This window comes from Arvicanthis niloticus, chromosome 14, assembly GCF_011762505.2.
Source record: "Arvicanthis niloticus isolate mArvNil1 chromosome 14, mArvNil1.pat.X, whole genome shotgun sequence".
NCBI lineage: Eukaryota > Metazoa > Chordata > Mammalia > Rodentia > Muridae > Arvicanthis > Arvicanthis niloticus.
Genome location: NC_047671.1, coordinates 71,811,868 through 71,834,652, shown reverse-complemented (window position 1 = coordinate 71,834,652; position 22,785 = coordinate 71,811,868). Strand labels below are relative to the sequence as shown.

Genomic DNA, 22,785 nt, shown 5'->3' with positions numbered 1-22,785 from the left:
GAACACAGCAGCGATGCAACATTTATGAAAAATATTAACAAAAGGCCCACCCTTCCCTCATGACTCCTTCTCTACCAAATAACATATTTTGGCATCTAATAAATTATCTTGATTTAAAAAGAACCCCATAACAAAAGCCAATTCTGACAAGTTGTTACCCCAATACCCTTTCCATGCTCCACTGCATGTTCAATAAATGAATTATTCCCTTCGCAGTTTTCCTATAGTAAGTTGAGGTTTAGGGACACTAAAGAGTCTCTAGAAGTCTAGGAAGAGGCCTCTAGAAGAGCTGAAGTTTCCTAAGCTTCTTCCTGTGTCTGACAAGAGTCACACAATGACAGTGTGTGCTCTCAGAATACCTCTGCAGCTATGTGTTTCCATACACTGCAGGGAGTGTGACTCTGGAATCTAAACATCACTCAGAGCAAGGCTATTGTTATTTAAATCCATCAACTCACCTTTCAAAAGGAGATGAACATAACTGCTTGCTACTTTGCAGAGCCATGCACATCCCTTCACTGTATGCTTGCATGCTAGATCTTATGCATAGCAATGTCTTCTGCTCTCGTCTATTTACACCAAACCAGTAACTTCTGTCACTTTGTTGCCTACTTGCTGCTATTTCCAAAGAATTCTCCAAAGACTTCTGACACAGAAATGTAACTTAGCTTTTTCGAAGCAATAGGTTTTATGAAAATGTAATAGAATAACTACCCTAAACTCTTACCACCTTTAATGGAAAAATCATAGTTTTAGCCTTCTTCTTCTTCTCCTTCTTCTCCTTCTTCTTCTCCTTCTCCCTTCCCCTTCCTCTTCCTCTTCTTTTATAAATCAAAGATTAGTTTTGTTGTATAGAAAATGGCATCCACATCAGACTCTGAAGCAACAGGGACACAGTCTCCCCAGCTCAACACCTAGAGAAGACATTGCTAGACGAATAGTGGATAGCCCATCAGTTGAAGTCAACAAGGCATCAGACTTCAGAGATGACTCTGTCTCCATAAGCGCAAACACAATTTCCCCAGCTGCTTAATAACAGTAATGGTAGCGACTGCATATTATAGCCCAGTAGAACACACGCCTGACACATGTTTAAGTACAGCCCATGGTATCCTCAAATGTGGGTGCTCAAGTTTTGGTTAGTGCCATAACCAAAGAACTGCAGATCCTTAAAATGTATTTTCTATGATTCAGAAGTCTAGACATGGTCATTTAACAGCACTCAACAAAAAAGGAGAAGATATTTAGCTTGCCATAGTATCTCATAGCATTCTGTAAACTTCTTGTTGTTCTTGCTGGTGGTGGTGATATGTAGAATGTGTGTATGTGTGTGCGTGGCATAGATGCATGTGCGAACACATTTTAAGTGTATATGAACTCTATATAAAAATCATGTTTCATATACAGAACTGTCCTGGAATTTTGAGTGTACAAGTTTGTTATTCTGAACCATTTGATTAAATTTAACCACAGGAAACTCTTCCAAGTTCTAATGAAGCAGCAATTACATCTAAAAAGGGAGTGAAGCCAAAAAACACCCTTTTCCAATATCTCTCTTTCAAACATCAGACTGTAGTATGAGTTCCATGGTTTTCATTTCACGTTAGTCCAAGCTCTCTGAGCTGTTGGAAACATGTTAAACACAAAACAGGGAGTGGCCAAGCAGTGAATTTGGGGTGGGAAAGACTGCTACTGGAAACACACAAACAGATAGACACACACACACATACACACACACGCACACACACACACACAAACATACAAAGAAAGCTGCAAGCATTTCTTCTGTTTTAAAAAAGAAAGCTTGAATTAGAAATTACACCACTATGTCTGGAGTGCAGGCTATGTATTAAAATTTCGTTCTGGTTCAAGTTAAAAAGTATGTGAAATGGACTTTTAGAAGGAGCTAAACATCACCATTTTCTCTAGAAATGAGTGCTCATTGTTGCCTCCAAACAATCCTGCACTTGGTCTTACTTCCTTGAGAGATGCATGTTATTCAATCACTACTTCATCACTAAGATGAATCAAACCATTTGAATGATTAAAGAAGTGAGGGTTACAGCAAATGAGATGGGCTCAGGGTGTGGTGTCTTTCCAGGTTTTCAACCTCACATTTCTGCTCTGACAGGGCATTTCAGCATAGTAATGTAATGGCCTGGGACATCGGAGCCAGAGAAATAATGTCAAAAGCAATTCTTCACGTTTGGATCCCCCACATCATGTGCAAATAGTGAACTTAAGCAGGGAAATGCAATTTGCTCCTTCCAAAGTATACATTTTTATCTCTTATGAAGAGAGAAGCCACATCCATTTCTAACGCCTCAAGGTAAAGAGGGTGGCATGTATCATAAGTGCGGAGAATGTCTGAAGGATTTAGAAGCAATCTTCTCATAATATATCTTTGGGTGAGGAAGTGGAGTTATGAGTTACTCAAAATTCATAAAGATTATTAAGTTTCCATCCTCATAGAAATGGTGCCACCGCAGCATCGCTGCCTTACACTGCCGGGGCTCCAGCCACCAACTACCCAGAGCCTGGTTTGGATCCAAGACCTCCATCCATTACGTAGCATTAGTGCTCTGCAGAATAAAATAAAGGTTCCATTGCTTTCAAAAGCAAACAACAAGAACGACACCGAAACAAATTGCTTTCCCAGGAACCAGCCCGCAGCCTCTGGATATGCTGAATTCCTGGCCCTGAGTATGTCAGCACTCCTTCATGTAAGTGATTGTAACAGGTAAGTAAGTTCCCATTTCAGCAACTTGCCTGGAGATTATCAACTTGTGTGTCTGTGCCTGCTGGGCTATTTGAATGATTACCCTAGCCCCCAAAGCCCTCAGCAAGGACTCATTCTGGACCCAAGGCAGTGACCCCTCACGGTGAGGGAGCCTCCTCAACACCAGTCAGCTCTCCTGCTTGATGAATTTCCACCTAACAGCTCATCTAAACGCAGCCTATGGGCTTCATGGCTTTCCTTCATCCTCTTCACTTAAGTCTATGGAAAGTTATGAAACATATTTTTCTAGTCCTCCCAGGAGCAAGGCCAGGTTCACAGTTTGACCCCTGAAACACAGCAGCCCTGCAAAGCCAGACAGGCAGATAGAGCTGAGCCTTCCTGCTCTCTGCCTGGCCTACACAAACCATAACACAGAGCAGGGAGCAAGGTGACTTATGGGAAATGACAGGGGATGGATCAGTAGGGGGAAATAATGGGATTTAATCACGTGAAACTATTGCAGGCACAGAGTTTCCTTGCAGCAAGCTGTCCAACACAGGTGAGCTCAGTTTCTGAGCAAACGAGCCACCTATGGTCACTAATGGTGGTCTTTTAATCAGATTAAGTGCCAGGGTGCTGGGAAGGCCCAGTGATTCTGTTTCCCACAAGTCTGTGTCTCCACCAAGAGATTTTAAGCAAACATAAAAACATCTATCTATGAATTACAGAAATGTCTTCACTGTGTGAGAAGCCATCCGGCGGGCAGTTCAGGCTCATATGGAAGATTGTCACAGACTAATTAAGGACGCTGCCGCTCAGAGAGGAAGGCTGACCCTGCAGTCTTATTCACACACTTTCCAGCCAGAGGGCTGTGAAGTGTAGCCCCAATGGGGCATTTCCATCTGAAACCCAAGGGCACCCACACTACGAAAACCATTGTAAATGCATCCTTCACTCAGTGACAGAAGAGGGGACACAAACACTTCAATTATCTTGGTATGGAACACACACGCCAGCCCTCTCACATTTGACATCATGAGGCACAGCTACCTCTCATCGATTGAATCTTCTTCTTCCTTGCACTTCCCTATGCATTCATTACGAAGAAGGCCATTTGGAGGCAGAAAACAATGAGCCCTTTAGACAGAAGGTAGCGACTCAAAAACTGCAAAACTTCAGCTTTCAAAAATAGCCCGAGTGACCTCTCACAGTACTCTGACCACTCCACAGCAAGCAGGAGGCAACCCCTGTGATGAGCGGGTTCTGGCAAAGCTCTCTCTTCACAGATGATGCGCAGCTTAAGCCATAATGAGTTTTTGGGTTACAAATGCTGAACACATTAATATTCCTTGATGATAATTATCACAGTATAAGCACCTTTCCCAATGTGAGTAGTATAAACCAACTGAAGCAGCATTTTTACTCCATTTGAAACAAGCTGGAAAATGGGATTTTCTACTCTTGTAACCTGAGGTCAACATACATCAAGCACTGCATATTAAACACACCTATACCTAAAGCTCATCTCGCCATCTTTCCCTTCCGCTTCCTGTAGACATGAAGCCATCTCCTTTATCCATTCTTTCTCATGAAATACTTTATTTGGGCATCCATGTGATTCACACAATGGCAAAATAAAGTGTATTTCTTCTCGGTCATCAGGATTCTTATGTTTCTGCTGTCAAGAGCAGGAGGCCATCTTTTGCAGACGGCACGTGTATCTGTGCAGTCTGAATGAATTCTGTGGCCACTGACTGCAAATGAAACAGGAGGGAAATTAAAGGTGGACAAATAGGGTCTGAGAAGAATCCAACCCACGCTACTTAGAAAGTGGAGCCAACCTTAGCCTTTATCCTTACAGCTTCAAAGCTGGCAACAGAACAGAGCTGCAAGGGTCTACTCGAGTTCTAATCTACCACCACCACTAGGCCAGCAGTGACTCCAGCATCACACAGACAGTAGAATTTCACAGTGGACTCTTATAATACAAACTAATGTGCATTCCAGATTAAAAGAGCAGTACTATTTGGATAATAGCCATCAGATATTACCTGAAATGATCTACAGCCCACTATATTTGTCTACAACAATTACTCACACTTTAGTATTTGCCACAGCACACCCAAAACAGATGCTAGCAGAGCCCAAGGTACTCTGTGCACTGTGATTGGCTAATCTGGATGGGATGGATTACCAATTGATTTTCTCTCACTGTTCCTCCTTTTGTTCCCCTTATTAACTGAAAACAGAGGAGATGTTCACTATAAAGTTCAGCTGATGTTTGCAAGGCTTAGAATGATCAAAACCAAGCTCTCTCCCTTTTCAACACACCAGTGCCAATTTTGCACTTTGTGGATCTCCACAGCACCCATGGTTCAGCCATGAGAGAAATGAAAGTCAGTTTCAACTCTGAATCCAAGGGATGGGAATGGATTTAGGTTTCGTGGTGCAGATCTGTTGAACTCATTGGTACCACGTTAGCCTACACTTCATTTAGAAAATATGCCACGCTACAACTGCTTCGAGTTCTCGGATATCATTTTTACTTATGTGCTGCAAAAATGTCTTAAAATCCCATTTGAATAGATGCTAGGGTTACGAGGGAACCTGCACTAAATATTTAACAGCGCTCTTGGCTTATTAAATACTATAATGTGAGGGCTGTGGAAGCATGATATACCGAGCCTTCCCCCGCCTTTTTAACTTAATGCTGGTGCTCGTTTTGAACATCGGGCAAGCTCATTCATCAGAACTGATGCATTTTAAAAAGTCCTCATTTACTAGCAGATAAATGTGCTCAGAGAACCTTTTATAGTGTAGAAATGACTGAAAACCTATTTGTTTTTTACTGTGAAAAATTTTCTGTATTGTGGCTAGGAAAAAAACCCTCACAAGGGATTTAAAAGGTCTTTGTGAAATAGTCTGTAAGGGTTAAAGCTTCAGAATATAAGAAAGCAGGATATAGCGTCAATTTAGCAGAACATAAACACACCAAAACAAAACAACAGATTATCACGTCCATCAAATCTGGAAATAATACCTCAAGTCCGACTCATGTAATGAGCTTGCCCATCCAGAATGCTGATTTTGATTGCAGCACTTTTAATTAAAATGATCTCACAAATACAAAATACATCACACAGTGAAATTTACCGGACACAACGTCTATACATCTCAGTATTGACTGTGACATTTCTGGAGAGTGACTTTATTTGTAGCTATTGCCAAGGACATTCTCAGCACATTAAGATTAGCTTTGCAAACTTGTTTATATATTTCTTGCTAAATTATACATTGAAAAATTAACATTTACTCTTTAACAGTGGCTACAAAGTAGGAATCTCCACACAGCCCCCCCCCGCAAACCATAGCTCTCTTCTTAAAAATACATATTATCCTGTAATTTAAAGAAACTGTCTTTCAACTGAAGACCTGCAGAGCAAGTGAGCATTTCTTCAGTAAACATCATGACAATGATTATTCTTCTAGTCCTGAGTGGAGACACTTGCTTTTGAAAATGTCTTGTGGTGACTTACTAAATTCAAGCCATTTCAATTAGTATTACTGCACATTAAAAATTAATTGCATTACTGAGTGGATTAAGGTTTAAATTTCAATTCTACAATATGTGCTCTAGAAATGACAGCTAAAAATCAATGCTCTTTGGCCCACAATCGGAAGTGTGTATGGTCGGACAGCCTGAGACTGGCGTCCTGGCCAGGCAGTTTTAAAAGACTTGATGGTTCAATTGGAGGTGTGTCAGTTCTCAGTCCAGTTTTTAACTTGAATGCTGCACAGCCTCATAGGAGAAAAAAAAATAGCTACACTCAGAGGTAGGAGAAGCATGGTCACAGATACCACGTTTATGACACCAAAGAGATTAGTAGCCACCAAAACTTACTACATAACTCTTCAGAGGCTAAAGCCGTCTTCACAGTGCTTTCAATGAGCACATACATTCTCTGAGTTCCACCCAAGTTGGTTTGCTATTAGCTTGTAGAGAGCAGAGGTGGGATCAGAAAATAAGGGAAAACCATTTGTTTACAGTGTTTACTACAAAAGGGGAAGTGTACCAGAGATGGGCACTGCACACTGCAAGCCTGGGGCAGGAATAGACACAGAATATACTAAGCCCTTGAGGTCTAATCTAGAGAAAACACTGAGCATTCCTGACACGGAAATAAAATGGTGCAAAATAAAGACAAGGGAGAAAGCCCATACAGAGAAGAGACAGAGAAGCAAAGGCACAGTTGTGTTCAGTCAGAGGCTGGGGCACTAATTGTTTTGTTTTAAGAAGTATTGTAAAAATATTGATCGTGAAATCGTGGTGTTGAGCCAGTTATGGCATCTAGATGCCTTTGTAAATTACTGAAGGCTTCTTGGGGAGGGTCACATCAGGAATGGTCACTGCATCCATTCACTATAGATTAATGACATCTGCATACAATGTGGAAAAATGTAATGTGTGCCCTCTCTTCTTTTCCTACTCACTGCCTCATTCTTTTAAGTAGCTGAGGGAAAGTACATTGTAAATGAACTCAAGAAAGTCAGGTGCTATAAAGAACCACAGAGGCACCCTGCACTCTCTGGCTTTGGAACTGAATGGTATTGGTATGTTCCTCAGAGAAGAAAAAAAAATGATGTTTGTCTTGTTCTTCAAGATCCCCTCCATGGTGCACTGGTGGCCAACAGCAAGCTGTGCAGTGAAGGAGTCAAGAAAATGGTAAGTAATGAAAACAATAAAAAGAATAATCTGATGCAAACGGATCCCAAGGTGTAGTAGGGATCCCTGTGCGGCAATCTCCCTTCACTGCAATTTACTGATGTGGCTTTGTTACTGTACAGCATAGGAAGGGTAACACACAGAACACCAGCACCACAACATGACATGGGGCACCAGGCAGCAATAGCAGCCACAGCTCCCGGGACCAAGTCAGATCTCAAAAGTGAATGGACCTGGGAAAACCCCACTGAATGGAGGTGTGGCTGGTCTCTAGCATGACACTGTGTCTTGGAGAAAGAGAATAAAAGACTGGCAGGGGAAACGTGTTTCCTTAGTGAAATATTACAGGGACACCACATTAGTCTGAATTAAGCATCCGTTGGAGGCGTAACTACGTGCAGCTTGTTTAAACGGAGAGGCAAAGGGACGCAGCGTTTCCTGTTTGGGAAACACAAATAGGTTCGCTGAGTTCTATTTTATCCTCCGAGAAATGAAATGAAACAATGGTTTGCGGTGAACACACTGCAAATTCGAGATCGTATTATTTGAAAGGGAGAACGATTGATTTTCTAATTCTCGCCTGCTGTAGCTGGAAGTCTGCCTTCTCAGTCAGGGCTCGCAGGACGCTGAAGCAGTGTGTTGGGGGGAAGGAAGGAGACTCTTCACCAAGGATCATTGAGTATGTCATTGGTTAATTCTTGCTCTGTGCTCCTCATTAGCATGACTCTCAAGTTTCTGGTATCATATCTGAAATATTAAGACATAATAACGACGAAGGTGCAGATAATTGGATATTAACCAGAACATACTTGACTGGGCAGGAGGTAGAGCCCTGCTTAAACTAATCCTGAAACATATTAATCACCAATTAATGAAAGGGTTTCAAATTCATTTTCTATTATAGAACACCTCCGAGTACCTAAGCTTTTTCTAACAAATGAGTTGGAATAACAGGGTAGAGAGAGGAGATCCGGCAATCTGGTGATGCCTGAATTAGTGTTTCACAGTCTGTTGTCGGACAGTTGTGAAAGCCAGAGTTAAATCCTTGAATACTCTTTACAAAGTCTGTTGCAACAGAGAGGAACACTTTCCAAAGACCAGAGAGGCCCCGGGTTAAACTCCAAATGTATATATCTTTTTCAGTGGCTGAGCCACAACTAAATATTTCATCAGAAGGCTGTCATAATATTATTTACGTTTCCAAGCTCAGATAGGTCTTTAGTCTGCCATATGAACTTCAGCTGTTCATTCCATCCACCAAGGCATTTAACGGGAACTCAGGGGTGCACCAAAGACGGGCACCACACATGGCAAACTTGGGGCAGGAAGAAATAAGGAATGTGGTAAGGTGTGGGGTCTGAGTCTACAGGGAACTTGAGTATCACAGAAGAAAGAAAAGGAGAAAGTTAACAAAGACACAGTTCTGTCCAGGACACGAGGCTGGCGTCCTGCTTCTGACCTACCTTTATTAGCTCCCTCCTAAAACTCCTAGGAATATTCAGGCTAGAAAAATAGTTACAGAAATACCTTTCAATAAACAGGGGGAAAGTGGCATGAGAGATTATTTGCATAAGGAGATCCTAACATCTCATTCTTGAAAGGTAGCATTCCTAAACATCGAGGAAGGGCACTTGCCTACAAGAGAAAACAGCATGTGCGCGCGTGTGTGCGAGTGTGACTGCAAAGCTGGTGACACTATTTGCCCACGCTTCCTGCCTTTGTGGGCTGAATTTGATGGGAAGAGTGAGGATACTTGTTATCACAGAGCTCCCACACACCCCCAAATTCTGCTGTTTGTTGACTTTAATTTTAATAACTCTTAAACAGGCACTCAGGGTAGATGAACTGACATAGGCTTGCAAGTAGGCCCTTTTATCAACAATTTTTGCCACAGAAATACACAAACAGTCCAATGGCTCTTCATTAGCAAACAAATCAACAAGTGATATTTTAATGCATGACTTTGTTCCGTCTCTGTGGGGACCTTCGTTCAGAGAGTGATGTACAGTACAGAGAAAGGAATCATCAGCCACAATGTCCCTGGGCTCTCTCCATTGAGGACTTCGCAGCCTCTGCTTAAAGACTGCATTTAATTGACTGATAGACAGTAGCTTCTTTGTTCGCAGAAGACAGCGAAGTAATGGCAGCTTGAAAATCGTAGCATCTACAGGGTCTCCTGAGACTAGTAACAGGGGGATATGTGTCAGGAATAAATAAATAATCTAATTATTAAGCCACTTCCTGTCAAGTTAACTCCAATTTGTTGGCTTTTGAAGGCAACAAAACGAGGCATTTTTCCTCATTATGCCTCTCTTTTTATACCAGTGGTAATCACAGGCGGATTAAAGGGTGCCTGATTGGTTTTTTTGTCAAGGATCTGAGAAGCAGCCAACAGTACAGAAAAACAGAGTTGGGGTTAGAAGAAATTTCATGCTTGTCTCCTTTCCAGCTCCCTAACAGCCCACACGGCTGCCCCATACGGTGCAGCCAGCTGTACAGCAAATGTGTACCCCTCCAACTGAGGCCTACCGGGCCACAGGCGTCATCCTGAGAGCCGTGAGATACCTGGCAATCTTGGCAGGTAGCTACTGCTGTCATAGGCATAATTCTAAAGGTGACCTACGAAACCCCGTCAGCTCTCCAAATGCAACGAGATGAGCAGCTGAAGTTCGACACCCACTCTCCAGATTGTCTCTCTGCTCCTTTGTTTACTGCTGCTACCAATGGCCCCAGAACTAAGAAATAACTGGTCTAAACAGGTCATCGGAGGGAGACCTTTTCTTTGGCTGGGTGCAGATGGATCCTGTGGAAATAGGTCAGGATCCATATGAATGATATGCCCATGAGCATGCCTGTGTGTGGGTTCCATGGTGTGGGTGTGCTTGCATTGAACTGATGAAGGGGCCGCTTTTTATTTATTTATTACTGATGAATTCCCATGTCTCTATTCAGAAATGTTCTGCAAACTTCATGTGGCATAGACGACAGAAATCAAGGGCAAGGAGAAAATGAGACACTGAAGCAAAACCACATGCCACTGTCCATACCCAACGTAGAGGCCAGAAGGCTGGGCTGGCAGCCATTCTGCCAGAGAGCTAGGCTCTTCTGTGGCCCCGCAAAGGGCAGCATGTCCTAAAAGGTGACAGGAAACTGAAATGTGGGTCTGTTTATGAAAACCTTTCTTGTAGAAAGTTAGCATAAGAAATACCTAGGAGATGTTCTTTGAGGTTAGTAAATCAGACACTACACTAATTGCTAGTACCTTTTACCCTTGTAAACATGGTTGCTAAGCACACGAGGGTAGACATCTTGATTTGTGTCTTAATAACAACACCAGGCAAGGGTCATGCACAAAGTTGGTCACTCTGAGGCTCTTGAACCCTGTGACTGCAAACAACTCAGCTGAGCTGCAGAAGACTCCACCTTATTCCAAGAGGTACTTTTCAATTGTTCTTGCTTTCAGAAGGCTGATGGTAGACAAGGCTTGGAAAGTTCCCATAGCCCTCTTTGCTCTCTCAAACAGCGTAGCTACTGGCCGTCCTTTCTGAATACATCTTGAATTTTTGTTAAATTGTGCAGATAATTAAAGCCTCTTCAGATTTACAGCCCGCTTCATTGGTAACATGAATTCTGTTTTCAGTTACTGTCTGAAAATTCCCTCTCTGAATAATTTCAAACTAAGCAATAACACTTCATTTTACATAAGTTTTATCTGATGTCCCCATACAGAGCTGCCAGCTGTACAGCAAACGTGTGGTTCTGAAACTGGGGCCTACCAGGCCACGGGCTTCATCCTGAGATCTATACGGCGCCTTGCTGTCATTGGCAAGCTCTCCCAGCTATCACTGTGGCCGTGGCTCAACACTGCACACAACTTAAAATTATCTGATTATTAGAATTTGTGGCCCACACTCCACTTTCTCCTTTATTTAATCTATCCCCAGATCACACATTTGTTTAAATGTTTTGGCTGGCTTACAGATCACGCGGCCATCTGCACAGTAGGTGTGACACCATTTTTTTTAGACAAAAGTTAACGTTATAAACAAAGATAAAGTCATCCGAAATGCTTTGGTGTTTGTTATTCTGCCTGGCTCACTTGGACCAACTCTAAGAAATAAATAGAATTATCTGTGTAAATCGATGAACATCTATGAAAAACAACACCCAGCAGAACGCCGAGCTTGCTCCATTACCTACGTTAATATCGTGACAGCTGAGGAGAGATGACCTGGCCCACTTCTCATCTCTCCTGTACAGATGGCTATTAAAGAGAAAGTACCCCTTTTGTATGGCCCATGCAGAAACCCTTTATGGGCTTTTCAAATAAGCCAGCATTGCCCACATGAGGGTAGCTTTCTCTTACCATTAAACTGCCCAGATTTCATCTCTTTTAATCCAGCCCTTGATGAAATAAACCAGTATTTCCTCATATGCAACATCAAATGCTTGATTTCTTAATTCTCTGAATTTTTAGGTAACCAAATGAAGAATTTTTTTAAGAATTTTTTTTTAGCCCCATTTAGAATGAATGTAAATCATGGCTCCAAAGAATCCCAATGACTTTATTTCTTAAGATGGTATGAATGGTCTCTCTCATGTACACACACACACACACACACACACACACACACCCTCACATATAGTCATACCTATGAACATTATGTCAAATTCACTTTTATTCATTAGGTTTATAACTGCCAATGAAAGAAGAGAATTTAAAACATAGCTCTTTGACTTTTAATGCAAAGGTCAAAATATTTTGTTATTTCTCTCCGAGTCAAGTAAAATCCAAAGCTCTTCTAGAGACCAGTGCAGTAGCTTTTCTCTATTCTAAAGCAAGAGTTCTTGAGCTGAAGTGTCTCAGAGGTGGCACAGAAATAAATTAGAAAACAGGCCACCTTGTAAAGAAAGGTAGGAATGCCCTCTGTCACCCTGGGCATCAGTCACACTGTAAGGCATAGGAATGCCACTTACTGTAAGAGCAGAGTAAAATGTCACTGAATTCCTCTAAGTTGATTTCTGCATTCTTGTTGTCTTGCCATTAGTGATACATAAAGCATGTTCCATATCACATGGGGTACATATATTCCTGCATGCATTGTACAAGTGTTGAGTCTCTTCATGGCCTTAAAAATAATTATCCATAAGATACTATCAGGGACCAGGATAAAAATAGCTAATATTTTTGTATTGCTTTTCTCAGGCCAGCTATTGTTTATTATACCAAATTCCATTTTTGCTTCTCTAAGAGATAACTATATTTTCTTCCCTAGAATGCTAGCTAGCACCATGTTTGACCTTTAAGGACAAGCTCATTAGCATGTCTGAATTTTTCCAGTCTTTTTTAAAAAAAAAAAAAAAAAAAACCGAAATGGGAATATTCTGATTCCTTACATGCACTCATTACAACAAAATCTTATAAAAACATGAAAAGATAAATGAAATGAAAATACTTTTAGGTAGATTTTTTTCAAAGTAATCCATAGGTACATGATCTCTGTCCAGTCCTCCACAATCCATCTACGAACTATGGAAAGAGGGCCAGAAATGGCTACAGCATATCCTCTCTACTTCTCTCTGAAGTTTGTGGCTGCAATAATCCATTCCAAGGATAATGGCCTTTCTCCCCTTTGGTCATTTCTTTGTCAGGCTGACTGGCCCTTCATGGTGAGCATACTGCTGCTTGCCTATCACAAGCCACTCATGATTTGCTCACTGTGTTCATGAGACAGTTGTTTGTGGCTGTTTGGAACACATTCATCTCTTTAGGGATTTATGTGCTAGTAGTGGCAGTGCCAACCTCCATAGTGAACAGAATTTCTTTCTAACTAAAATAGATAATTAGAGGCTGGTAATTATTGGTCAAGAATTATCAGAGTGAAAAAAATTAAGCTCCTCGTAAACAGTTCTTGGCAATGCCGTCTCTTTATATTATCTCATGCCTAGCAACCCTTTATTCTAAGCACTTACAAATTTACTCTACTACAGTTGAGCCTCATAATTTTATATGAGGCAATCCCTTCTCTGGGTTAAATACATTTAGATTTCCTGGTTCCACCTCTTTGTTGTTAATATGTACCAAATAATAGTAACCAGAAGTCTCACAGAGAAAAATAACAATAAATCTTTACCACTCGATAGAAAGAGAAGGGTAGATATGCATTAAAAGTCATGGTGCACAATAGCTTCTTTATGGTAAAAAATGAACAAAGACTGTGTGAAAGGAACAAAGGAAGAAAAAAAAAAGCCTCTCATCTGCACAGACATTAACCTGTTCTATGAAAGTTGTTAAAAACATTGTGTAGTTCTCTCCCTCATTCTCTGAATATGTGTGTGCAAAGAAGAAAAACCCTTAAGTAATTAAGTAATTACTGGTCTGAATGTGTGTGTGTGTGTGTGTGTGTGTGTGTGTGTGTTTGTGTGTATTCATAAATATGCAAAACTATGTCAAAATTTGGTAAATAGGAAAGTTTTTATGTTTTCCTTAATAAGCATACACCAAGGTTCTGGCACCTTTTTGTCAAGTAATTACCCCTGCAACTGAGATCATGTGTCCACACCTAGTTGCAAAGTGCACTTAAGGACACTTTTCTTATGTTTCTGGTTGAAACATCAATGGCTTTCCTTTCTCAAATGTCTCTCTCTCTCATCAATAGCATGAAACCAGCATAGCCAGAAAGAAGAGGCTTGGCGGCTACTTAGAAAATGTATGTGCTCCCCAGAAAAAAGCAAAGGACGAGGCTATAGGGGGCTTTTGAGTCCCAGCTCATTGAGGTGTCTGCAGACCATGTTTCTGTCAGGAGACAGGGCCTTTCCTCTAGACTTACTACAAAATAAAAGCTACAAAACAACACCCACCCTTTTAACAGAGTAAGAGGCTTCCAGACAGTCCCTACTCCCTCTTCCTCTACTAAATGTCTAGTTCAGATTATTTTTTTATTAGATAAAAAATACACATGGATACACAATCTAAAAATACCTAGCCTCAATGGAGGTATTTTAGCCAACAAAATAATGCTGCCTGCCTCATTTGAAAGACTAAGTATCACACTGGGATTTTAAAAAGGGGTATCTTAGCCTTGGCGACTCCCTCCTGCTTCACATTCTCTCTAGATATTAACAAGGAGAATGGAGTTTAAGAACTTGGATGTCTGGTCAACAGACAGAGCAATTAAGTGGATGCTATTCATTTGTTTAGGCCTGGAGTGCAAGAGAATCACATATTTTATTATTAAAAAATAGCCTGAATATTAAATAATCAGGCCCTCCTTGGATAGGAAAGGGATTTGCGTCTCTGATAGAAGGTGAATTGTTAAATGCTCAGATCCCAAGGGGAGGTGAGTGTCATATTAATCCACTCTGATAGAGAAGGGAAAGACCTGGGAGAGCACTGATGAACCACTGGAAGAATATAAGCCAAACAGAAGAGAAGGGGATAGAGAAAGTGGGGGAATAAGCCAGGCATCAGTGGCACAGACAGAATGACAGTGAGATCAGAAAGCCCAACGTATCTTAACACTCGATATCCAGTCTAGATCCTACTTGTGGCAACATTATTAACACAGTGCTCATCTGCATGATGGATAAATTAGAAACCCAGAGACTAACTTTACACTGAAGGGACCCGGGTAGAAGCAGGGCTCACTACACTCTTTTTTTGTAGCTAGAAAACTTGAAGGGTAAGGCTATTGAAACCTGTACATGACACAGAATGTGTGACTGCCACTACCAAGCAGCAGCGAAGAAACAGAGACAGGTAACATGGACAGGTACCATTTGGAAGGAAAAGAAGAAGGAGGAGGAGGAGGAGGAGGAGGAGGAGGAGGAGGAGGAGGAGGAGGAGGAGAAGGAGAAGGAGAAGGAGAAGGAGAAGGAGAAGAAGAAGAGGAAGACGAAGAAGAAGAAGCAGCAATTGTGAAAGTTTACATGAACTATTTTTTTTTTTTATAATTCTGAACAGGAGGCAATTTGCATGAAACATTCTCTGAATCCCTTCCATGCTGTGATTATCTTCTGAGGGCTTAAGAAGACCTTTTAATACTATCCTGCCATGGTGAAGAATATATTATTTTAAGTCATAAGAAATCACTAATAATCTTCATACTTAAATACGAAAAACAAAGACATAAAATGACCAATACTTTGACTGTCATATGTATATGTTGCAGGTTGCAGTTAACCAATTTTTAAAATCAGTAACAATTGTTCAAAAAGTCTTATCACTGAAAAAAAGCTAAGGCTATTGAAAAGCTATTAATTTTTTTTCTAACATGCTCCTGAATTCTGCTACGTTCTGCTATGGTCAGCTTTCCTATGGTTGGAGTAACCACAGGATGGAATTTCTTAGAGCTCCACTCCATGCGGTGCAATACAAGATGGTCCCCCACCACCCCCTGGAAACAAATCCCATGTTTAAAAATGTCGAATTTGCCTTCCTATCTTACAAAGTTTTTATTAGTCCAATGGAAGATTAACTGGATTTTAAAATATTATATTGTACTTATTTATGGCTTTATAAAACATCAAGAAGTAAGTATGAAATAAATAAAAAACCCTCATGGTATAAAAATACAAATGAGTAACAAAAATAGTACACAATAATAACGATTGTTATTTTATTAGTAGCAAAAGATGTGCTTAATAAAGTTTAATTGGCTGGTAAAACTCTTGGCGTTATTACTAAGCGATTATCGAATTAAAAAACAAAAACCAGGCAGTAACCCCTGAGGAATGAGTGGATAATGGGACACCATGAATAAGTGGAATAGCTGTCACTTTAGTTCCAGTCTGTCTAATACGTGCACGATCCTGAAATCACTGGCCTGCAGTAACTTCAGAGGTCTTCTCCCTATCCACTTCCACAAAGATCTGTGGAAAATTTGGTGAAGGATGAAAAACCTGATTCCTGAATTCTTTACATGATCGTTATGATCATTATTATTTCCAGGCTGCTGAAGCCATACTTATAAACTATTTTACGGCAGTTTAAATTATTTATGTTTCCCCATCAGAAAACTCACCACTTCGGATTTTGATACAAAGACGCTTAAGCAACACACAGCAGTGCCATTATCATAATAACTTCTGAAATTAAAACCTGTCTAAAACTCTATGGAAAGCTAACATCCAGTTCATTAACCATTCCTGTTAGTTTTCAATAATGCAAAAATGATTAGAAGTTTAATTTGCTAATCACCTGTGCTTTGACTGGCAGAACGCAGATAATCCTCTGCAGAAGTCTAAACTAGCCCTTGCAGAAAATAAAACACGCTAATGCCTTACCAGATCTAATAAGAGGAATAAAAAAAAATCAATCATGCCTAGGTAAAGCATTGATGGCAGAACAATTAATTCATCCTTAATTCTATTTAATTACATAGGCACTGATGTACACACATATGAGAAAACAGATGAGCAGTAAGGGGTGGAGTCTGACTCACCAATCATGTGATTCGCCACATGAACCTGGATGTCCCACTCGTTGTAGAAAACCATCTGACACTTGATACACTGGTAGGTCTTCTTCTGAGAAAACAAGGAGGAACACGGTTACTTAGACACATGTGCATAAATAAATGTTCCCCACCCAACACAAACCAGAGGGAAAAAGCCCTGACCACAGAGCGGTCTTCCCAAGATGTTGGTTTTGTCTATGTGGCTAATTAACATTCTGTGGATTTCTCCAACAAAGCACCATGAGCTTCTTATCAGGACATTGAGAGTTGACAGCCAAATGCTACATGTTATTCCATTTAAAAGGAACAAAGGCACCACATTATGAAATAATAACAAAATAATATAATAAATATAATATAATATATAATAATATAATATATAATATAATAAATATATATAATAAATATAATATAATAAAATAAATGCTCTTAAGCTCAAAAATAGACCCTAGTATTAAAAATACTTATAACACATGGCTTGGTTTCAAAAAACCAATGCTTTTAACTATCAGACATGGTTTAATTATCACTAAAATTATGGTGGTTTTGCTCCCAGAAATGTGGAAGTAAATAGACTAGTAAGTTAAGTGTCATAGAATTTTAAACAATGGGGCTGAAGAGGTGGTTCAACAGTTAAGAGCACTCGCTGCTCTGGCAGTGGACACAGGTTCAGTTCCCAAAACCTACATAGATGCTCACAACTACTCTCTGTAACTCTAGCTCCAGGGGAGCAGCCACCTTGTCACTTCCACAGGCACCTGTCACCAATATGGTGCACAGACATACAGGCAAGCAAAACACTCACACATACAAGAAAAATCATTCTTTTAACGAGGTATTTTTATGCTAAGTCAGAAGTGTAGGTACTGCTTTTGAGATTCTAATTCCTTTCATTTAAATGTGTACTTTCTCTTCTTAGGAAATTGTTCCAGATTAAATACCACAGTCCAGTGAAATAGATGGAACAGAGTATTTATGATACAGTTTAGGGCATACACACACGGACTCAGACACTCTCAATGTCACTGCAACACAGAAACAGGAAGAAAGGTCATTTCTCTCAAATCTCAGATGAAGCATGTGGTGTGACTTCCTGTCTTCAAGACTGAGTCTCTCGTGGTGCATGTAGAGTTGACTCAGTGATGAAAGAACCGAGTGTGCTCTACAGAATGCACCATCACATACAGCCCTCTGCAATACACGGCTATCTACAATCAAAAAACATTTTGAAAAATGAAATCTACTACCATGAAATAAACCATCAAGGAACAGTGCACCTGTAAATGTGGGAAAATTACATCTGTAAAAGTGTACAGGTGATGTTTGGTTGTAATAATTCCCACAGATTGCCATTTCACTTGGCATCCTATAACATGTTTTGCTACTGGTATTAATATGAAATAGGAGTCATAAGTTAATAAGTAATAAATTATAACACATTGTGAAGAGCTCAAGTTGTTTAGGACATAAAAACTAAGTTAAGTATGAAAATAAGTGTAATTTCACTTGAGATAACAAAGGATAAGTGTCACAAATATAAATATTTTCTAATTGTTATAATCTACATAGTATTTTCTTCTACAGCAAGGGACAGTATACCTAGCAAACCCTAAAAGCTAGGCATGCCTCCAATGCAGGTATCTAAATAACCCAGTAGTGGTTGTACATTAGAATCCAGTGGACTGAATGTACCAAATGTAAATCTAACCAGGGCTTCCACACCCTGACAATCAAGGAGGACGATTTACTGCGTGGAGCTGTTCATGAGACCCTTCGACGGTGACGTATGGAGCAACATGTGCTGTGTAAATAACATTCATCCCTTTTGTAACTATATTTCCCTTTAGAACTAGTTAGAAAATATTTCTTACTCCCGGATGACCTCCGTTATATATTGTTTATTAGCATACTTCAAGCATCATTCCTGATATGTGACCTTGCTGAAAAACAAAGAAACATAAACTTAATGGCTAGTCTTTTCTCTTGTTAGCACAGTAAAACACAGAACATGTCGAAAACTGTCTCCAAAAATTATGACTGATGAGGACGTTGCTCGAATGTAACTAAGGGCTTTTTTCCTTCTCGTCCACTAATAAAGAATAAAACCATTTGAAAAGCCAAGGTAATAAAATGGCAGCACTTATGGCTATGGTCAAAATGAACCCGACACATTGAAAGACCCCTGTTAAGTTTTCTCTGATTGAAAGAAAATGCTTGTGTCACTACTGACAATTCACAGAGCTAATTCTCTACACCCTCACGGTGTCTAGAATGCTTTCTCCTGTTTTATATCAACATGGCCATGTCCTTATCTACATGTGCCCAAATCTGCAGCCAGATAGAACTTCAAAGGAAGGCACCATAACATCTAGATACTGCAGCTTCACTTAGCTCAGCACTGCCTGCCCTCAGCTTCCTCAAAACAAAGCCATGCTATGCAAATGGCATACAAGCGTCATCGCTGTGAAAGCTGCTGTATAAAATTCATTTTCACCTTCCAGTTTTTAGAATGGTAAATTGAAATGGGCTGTAGAATAGTCATTCCAATAAATTTTTATGTAACTATGTGAGGGCAGTGCGCACCTGTGTACCACCCGCTGAGGGCACAGAGCTAACCTGTGAACCTGAACCTGGGCAAGCTCTGCATAACTGAGATCATCAAGGACTCACCCTAATCCTAGGCCCAAATCCCTCCGTTCCCCCTTTAAACCATTGGTCCCAACCCTAGGCTGTGGCTATAAAGAACAGGATGAATCCCCGGTCTAACAGACAGTTATCTTAACCCCCTTCTCAGTTTGAGAACAGGGACACCTCACAACAGGCTGTCCAATGGCTTTCCAACATGGTATCTTCTTTCAGTCATAGAAATCAACAGAACGCCAAGTGAAGCCAGGTGCCTGAGGCTGACCTGATGCTTCAGAGTGCAGGAGGACTGCCACTTCCGTCAGGACAATTGCTTCAGTTTATATCAAATACAACAACAAAAAAAGTCAAGTGAGATAATTTCTCTTAAAAGCAGGTGAAGTAGAAACAGAACTTCCATTGTTTGGGCCCCAGATTGGCCTTGATCAACGCTTAGGTTGTCAATTTACTTGAAATGCTAATTTAGTCCCATTTTTAAAAGAGACTTTTTTTTTTCAATTAGCCTTTTTAAATGAGCTACTTGGGAGCAGGATTGTCATCTCCTGATTGTTCTCCTTTGTTTTCTGATACTGATAGATGTAATTATCAAGGATACAACTTTTTCCCAGCACCTCATTATTTTTGATTGATTTTGAGAACAATTTAAATGTGCCTCTTTGACATTTTTTGTTTTCAGCTATACTCTGTTCAGGTACTCAGAGACTTTCAGAAGAGCATCTCATAAGTTTAAAAAAAAAAGGTTAAAGATCTCTAATAATGTATAGTATTAAAAATTTCTTTTCTGATTACCTCTATCTCCATTTGATCTCTGTCCCATTAGCTTTTAGACTACATTTTGTCTTACCAAATTAAATAAAAAATTATGAATTTTTAAAAATTATGTTTTAGAGTTGTAGATTGCTTTTTCTTAAAATAATATAAGTGCATTTAAAAAATCAGTGAGTCCATAGTAACCCTCAAAGACAGAAAACCAATCTTAGGCGCTACTATGACTATTAAATAAGTCTCTAAGTATGATGTCTCTGTCTCTGCACCCTTTCCCTCCCTTCCTTTTTGACTGCTTTGAAACAGAATCACATGGATATCTCAGGCTGGCTTCAAACTTGGAATTCTCTTCCTCAGCCTTGAGTGCTAAAATTACAGGTGTGTGTTGGTCGACACACTTGGCCATGTAATTTCTTTGCCTGACAATTGGCAACCAAAGGGTTGGAAGCAGTAGGCTTTTCCAAGAGGGAATTTAGTTCATGCCTACTTAATGATAGGAGGGTTTAGGCAAAGGAAAAAAAGAAGGAATGCTAGAATATAGAAAGCCACCATTTTGCACTGATTGGAAAAACCACTAATGAAGACTAATAATAAAGACTCTGCAGAGAGGTTATTCTGCAGCACTCAAAGAACCTGACCCAAAATACTAAGTTAAATCTAATAAAATCTTTAGAGGTAGCAGCTTAGGTTTTAGTAAATACAGGGACAGAAGAATAAGCAAGGCCCTGATTTAGAGAACGGGACTATTGTCTTTAAAACATCCAGGTCACAGGAGAGCAGAGGAGACTAGTCCCAGCTGGCTCAAAGAGGTTTATCTACTAAATGTACATATGGGGTCTGACTTTTCCATAAAGGGGCCAGTAATGTTGGAGCAACCTGGGAAATGTGATCACCATTTGGTACTGGGTGTCACTGGGGGTTAATGGGCATCTTCCTTGGATGTGATAATGTTTTATAGGAAAGGCCAACGTGCTTTGTGTCAGGAGAATCACATCAAATGTCCAGAAGTGAAGTGGTGTGCTACTCACAAGTGAACTTCTATAGCACCAGAGGAAACAATACACAAATAAGGCAGATACGGGCAAAACAGAAATACCACACGGCAATAGTCATCCCACGTGCATGAGTGAGTGGTAGAGAAAATACAGGGCCAGAGAGATAAATGCAAGTGCCATGATGTGCTGGGTTGTCTTCTCATGCTGAACAACACATCCTGATCAGCCCTGGCTCTTTTTTGCATATCTATATGGAAGACACACCAAACAGTTCCTGTCTAGAGGTTATAAGTAGCTTTGCAAATATTTTTGATGTCTTAATGAAATTTTAAGCATGAATCTAATGTATACATTTTTAAGAGTTCGGGAACTACGGCTTGCATTCATTTCTAAAATCAGCTAACGATAAATCCCTGTCTAGGTATCGTACTTTCCGGTTTATGGAGAATTATAGTGCACTAAGGTCATGTACAACAATGTAGTAGGAACAGATAAAGGAAGAGTTGCCATCCAGATAAATTAGGTGACTTGTCCAAAGGCATACAGGGTGTGAACACCCTAAACAAAGCCAGGATTCTATTCAATTCCCCTTCAATGCCTTTTTAACACCATTTCTACTCTGCAAGTAAATCGGATGCAACACCTTAGAAGCAAGCTTCCCTCACTGGAATGTGCTGGTTTTGACAGTATCAGAGATGATGGAGAAACAGCTCATAATAAGGGAGGGCCTGTTTCTTCCCCTCCCTTGCTCTCAGGTCCCCATCACAGACTGTTCTCTAAGATCTCACTGTAGAAGAGGTTCTGAACTCCCAGAGTCTCCTTCAGGATTTTCAGTTTTCTCTCAATATTCTGTAGTTTTGATACCATAATTACATGCTTATGTCAATACTAAGAACAGTCTGAGATCTCATGAGTGTCTTCAATTCTCCCAATTTTCATCTCGTTAAATTAATACAGTTTTTTGGGTCTCTCCTCACCTCTCCCAGAACCTTCCATGAGCTCAACCCTGGAGCTGTTCTACCATCCTCTCCTATGTCAACTGCTCTTGCATGCATGTTTTGAAAATCGGCAAGAACATGTGAGTTCTACTTCAGGCGAGCCCCCTCTTCAGTGATGTCTGGTCTAGAGTTTATCACCTCTACCAAAGCATCAATTCAACAACTGGCTTCCACTGCTAATTTTAAACATTCAAAGATGCTTGGCTTTTGGTGTACATTCCTGGGCTTACATTTGTTTACAATTTGTTAGTTTTCTTAGTGAAACTGTCCTCACCGTTCTAAACTATGAAACCTACTATTTCATTTCAAACAGTCCCTTTTCTGACAGTCTTTTTCTGATGGCTGTTTTCTCTCTGTGTCTGTCTGTCTCTGTCTCTCTCTCCTTCCTCCTCCTCCTCCTTTTTAAATAAGAGTCGGGCTCATTCACAGATTTTGAAGTCTTGATTTGAAGCCCACTTGGAGTGAGCATTGCCTCTCTGAGGTC

The 22,785-nt window shown here is 40.3% G+C and overlaps 1 protein-coding gene across 3 annotated transcripts in view; it reads right to left on the bottom strand.

Annotated features, from left to right (window-relative positions):
• The window catches only part of Znf521 (zinc finger protein 521), a 282,622-nt gene that overhangs the window by 111,434 nt on the left and 148,403 nt on the right, over nucleotides 1-22,785 (bottom strand). For 2 of the 3 annotated variants that reach the window (XM_034518035.2, XM_034518033.2), the window contains one exon: nucleotides 16,886-16,970. In XM_034518035.2, coding sequence (XP_034373926.1) covers nucleotides 16,886-16,970 — 85 coding nt within the window. The remainder of the gene's footprint in view (nucleotides 1-16,885; nucleotides 16,971-22,785) is intronic. The other variant, XM_034518034.2, reaches the window with a different exon arrangement.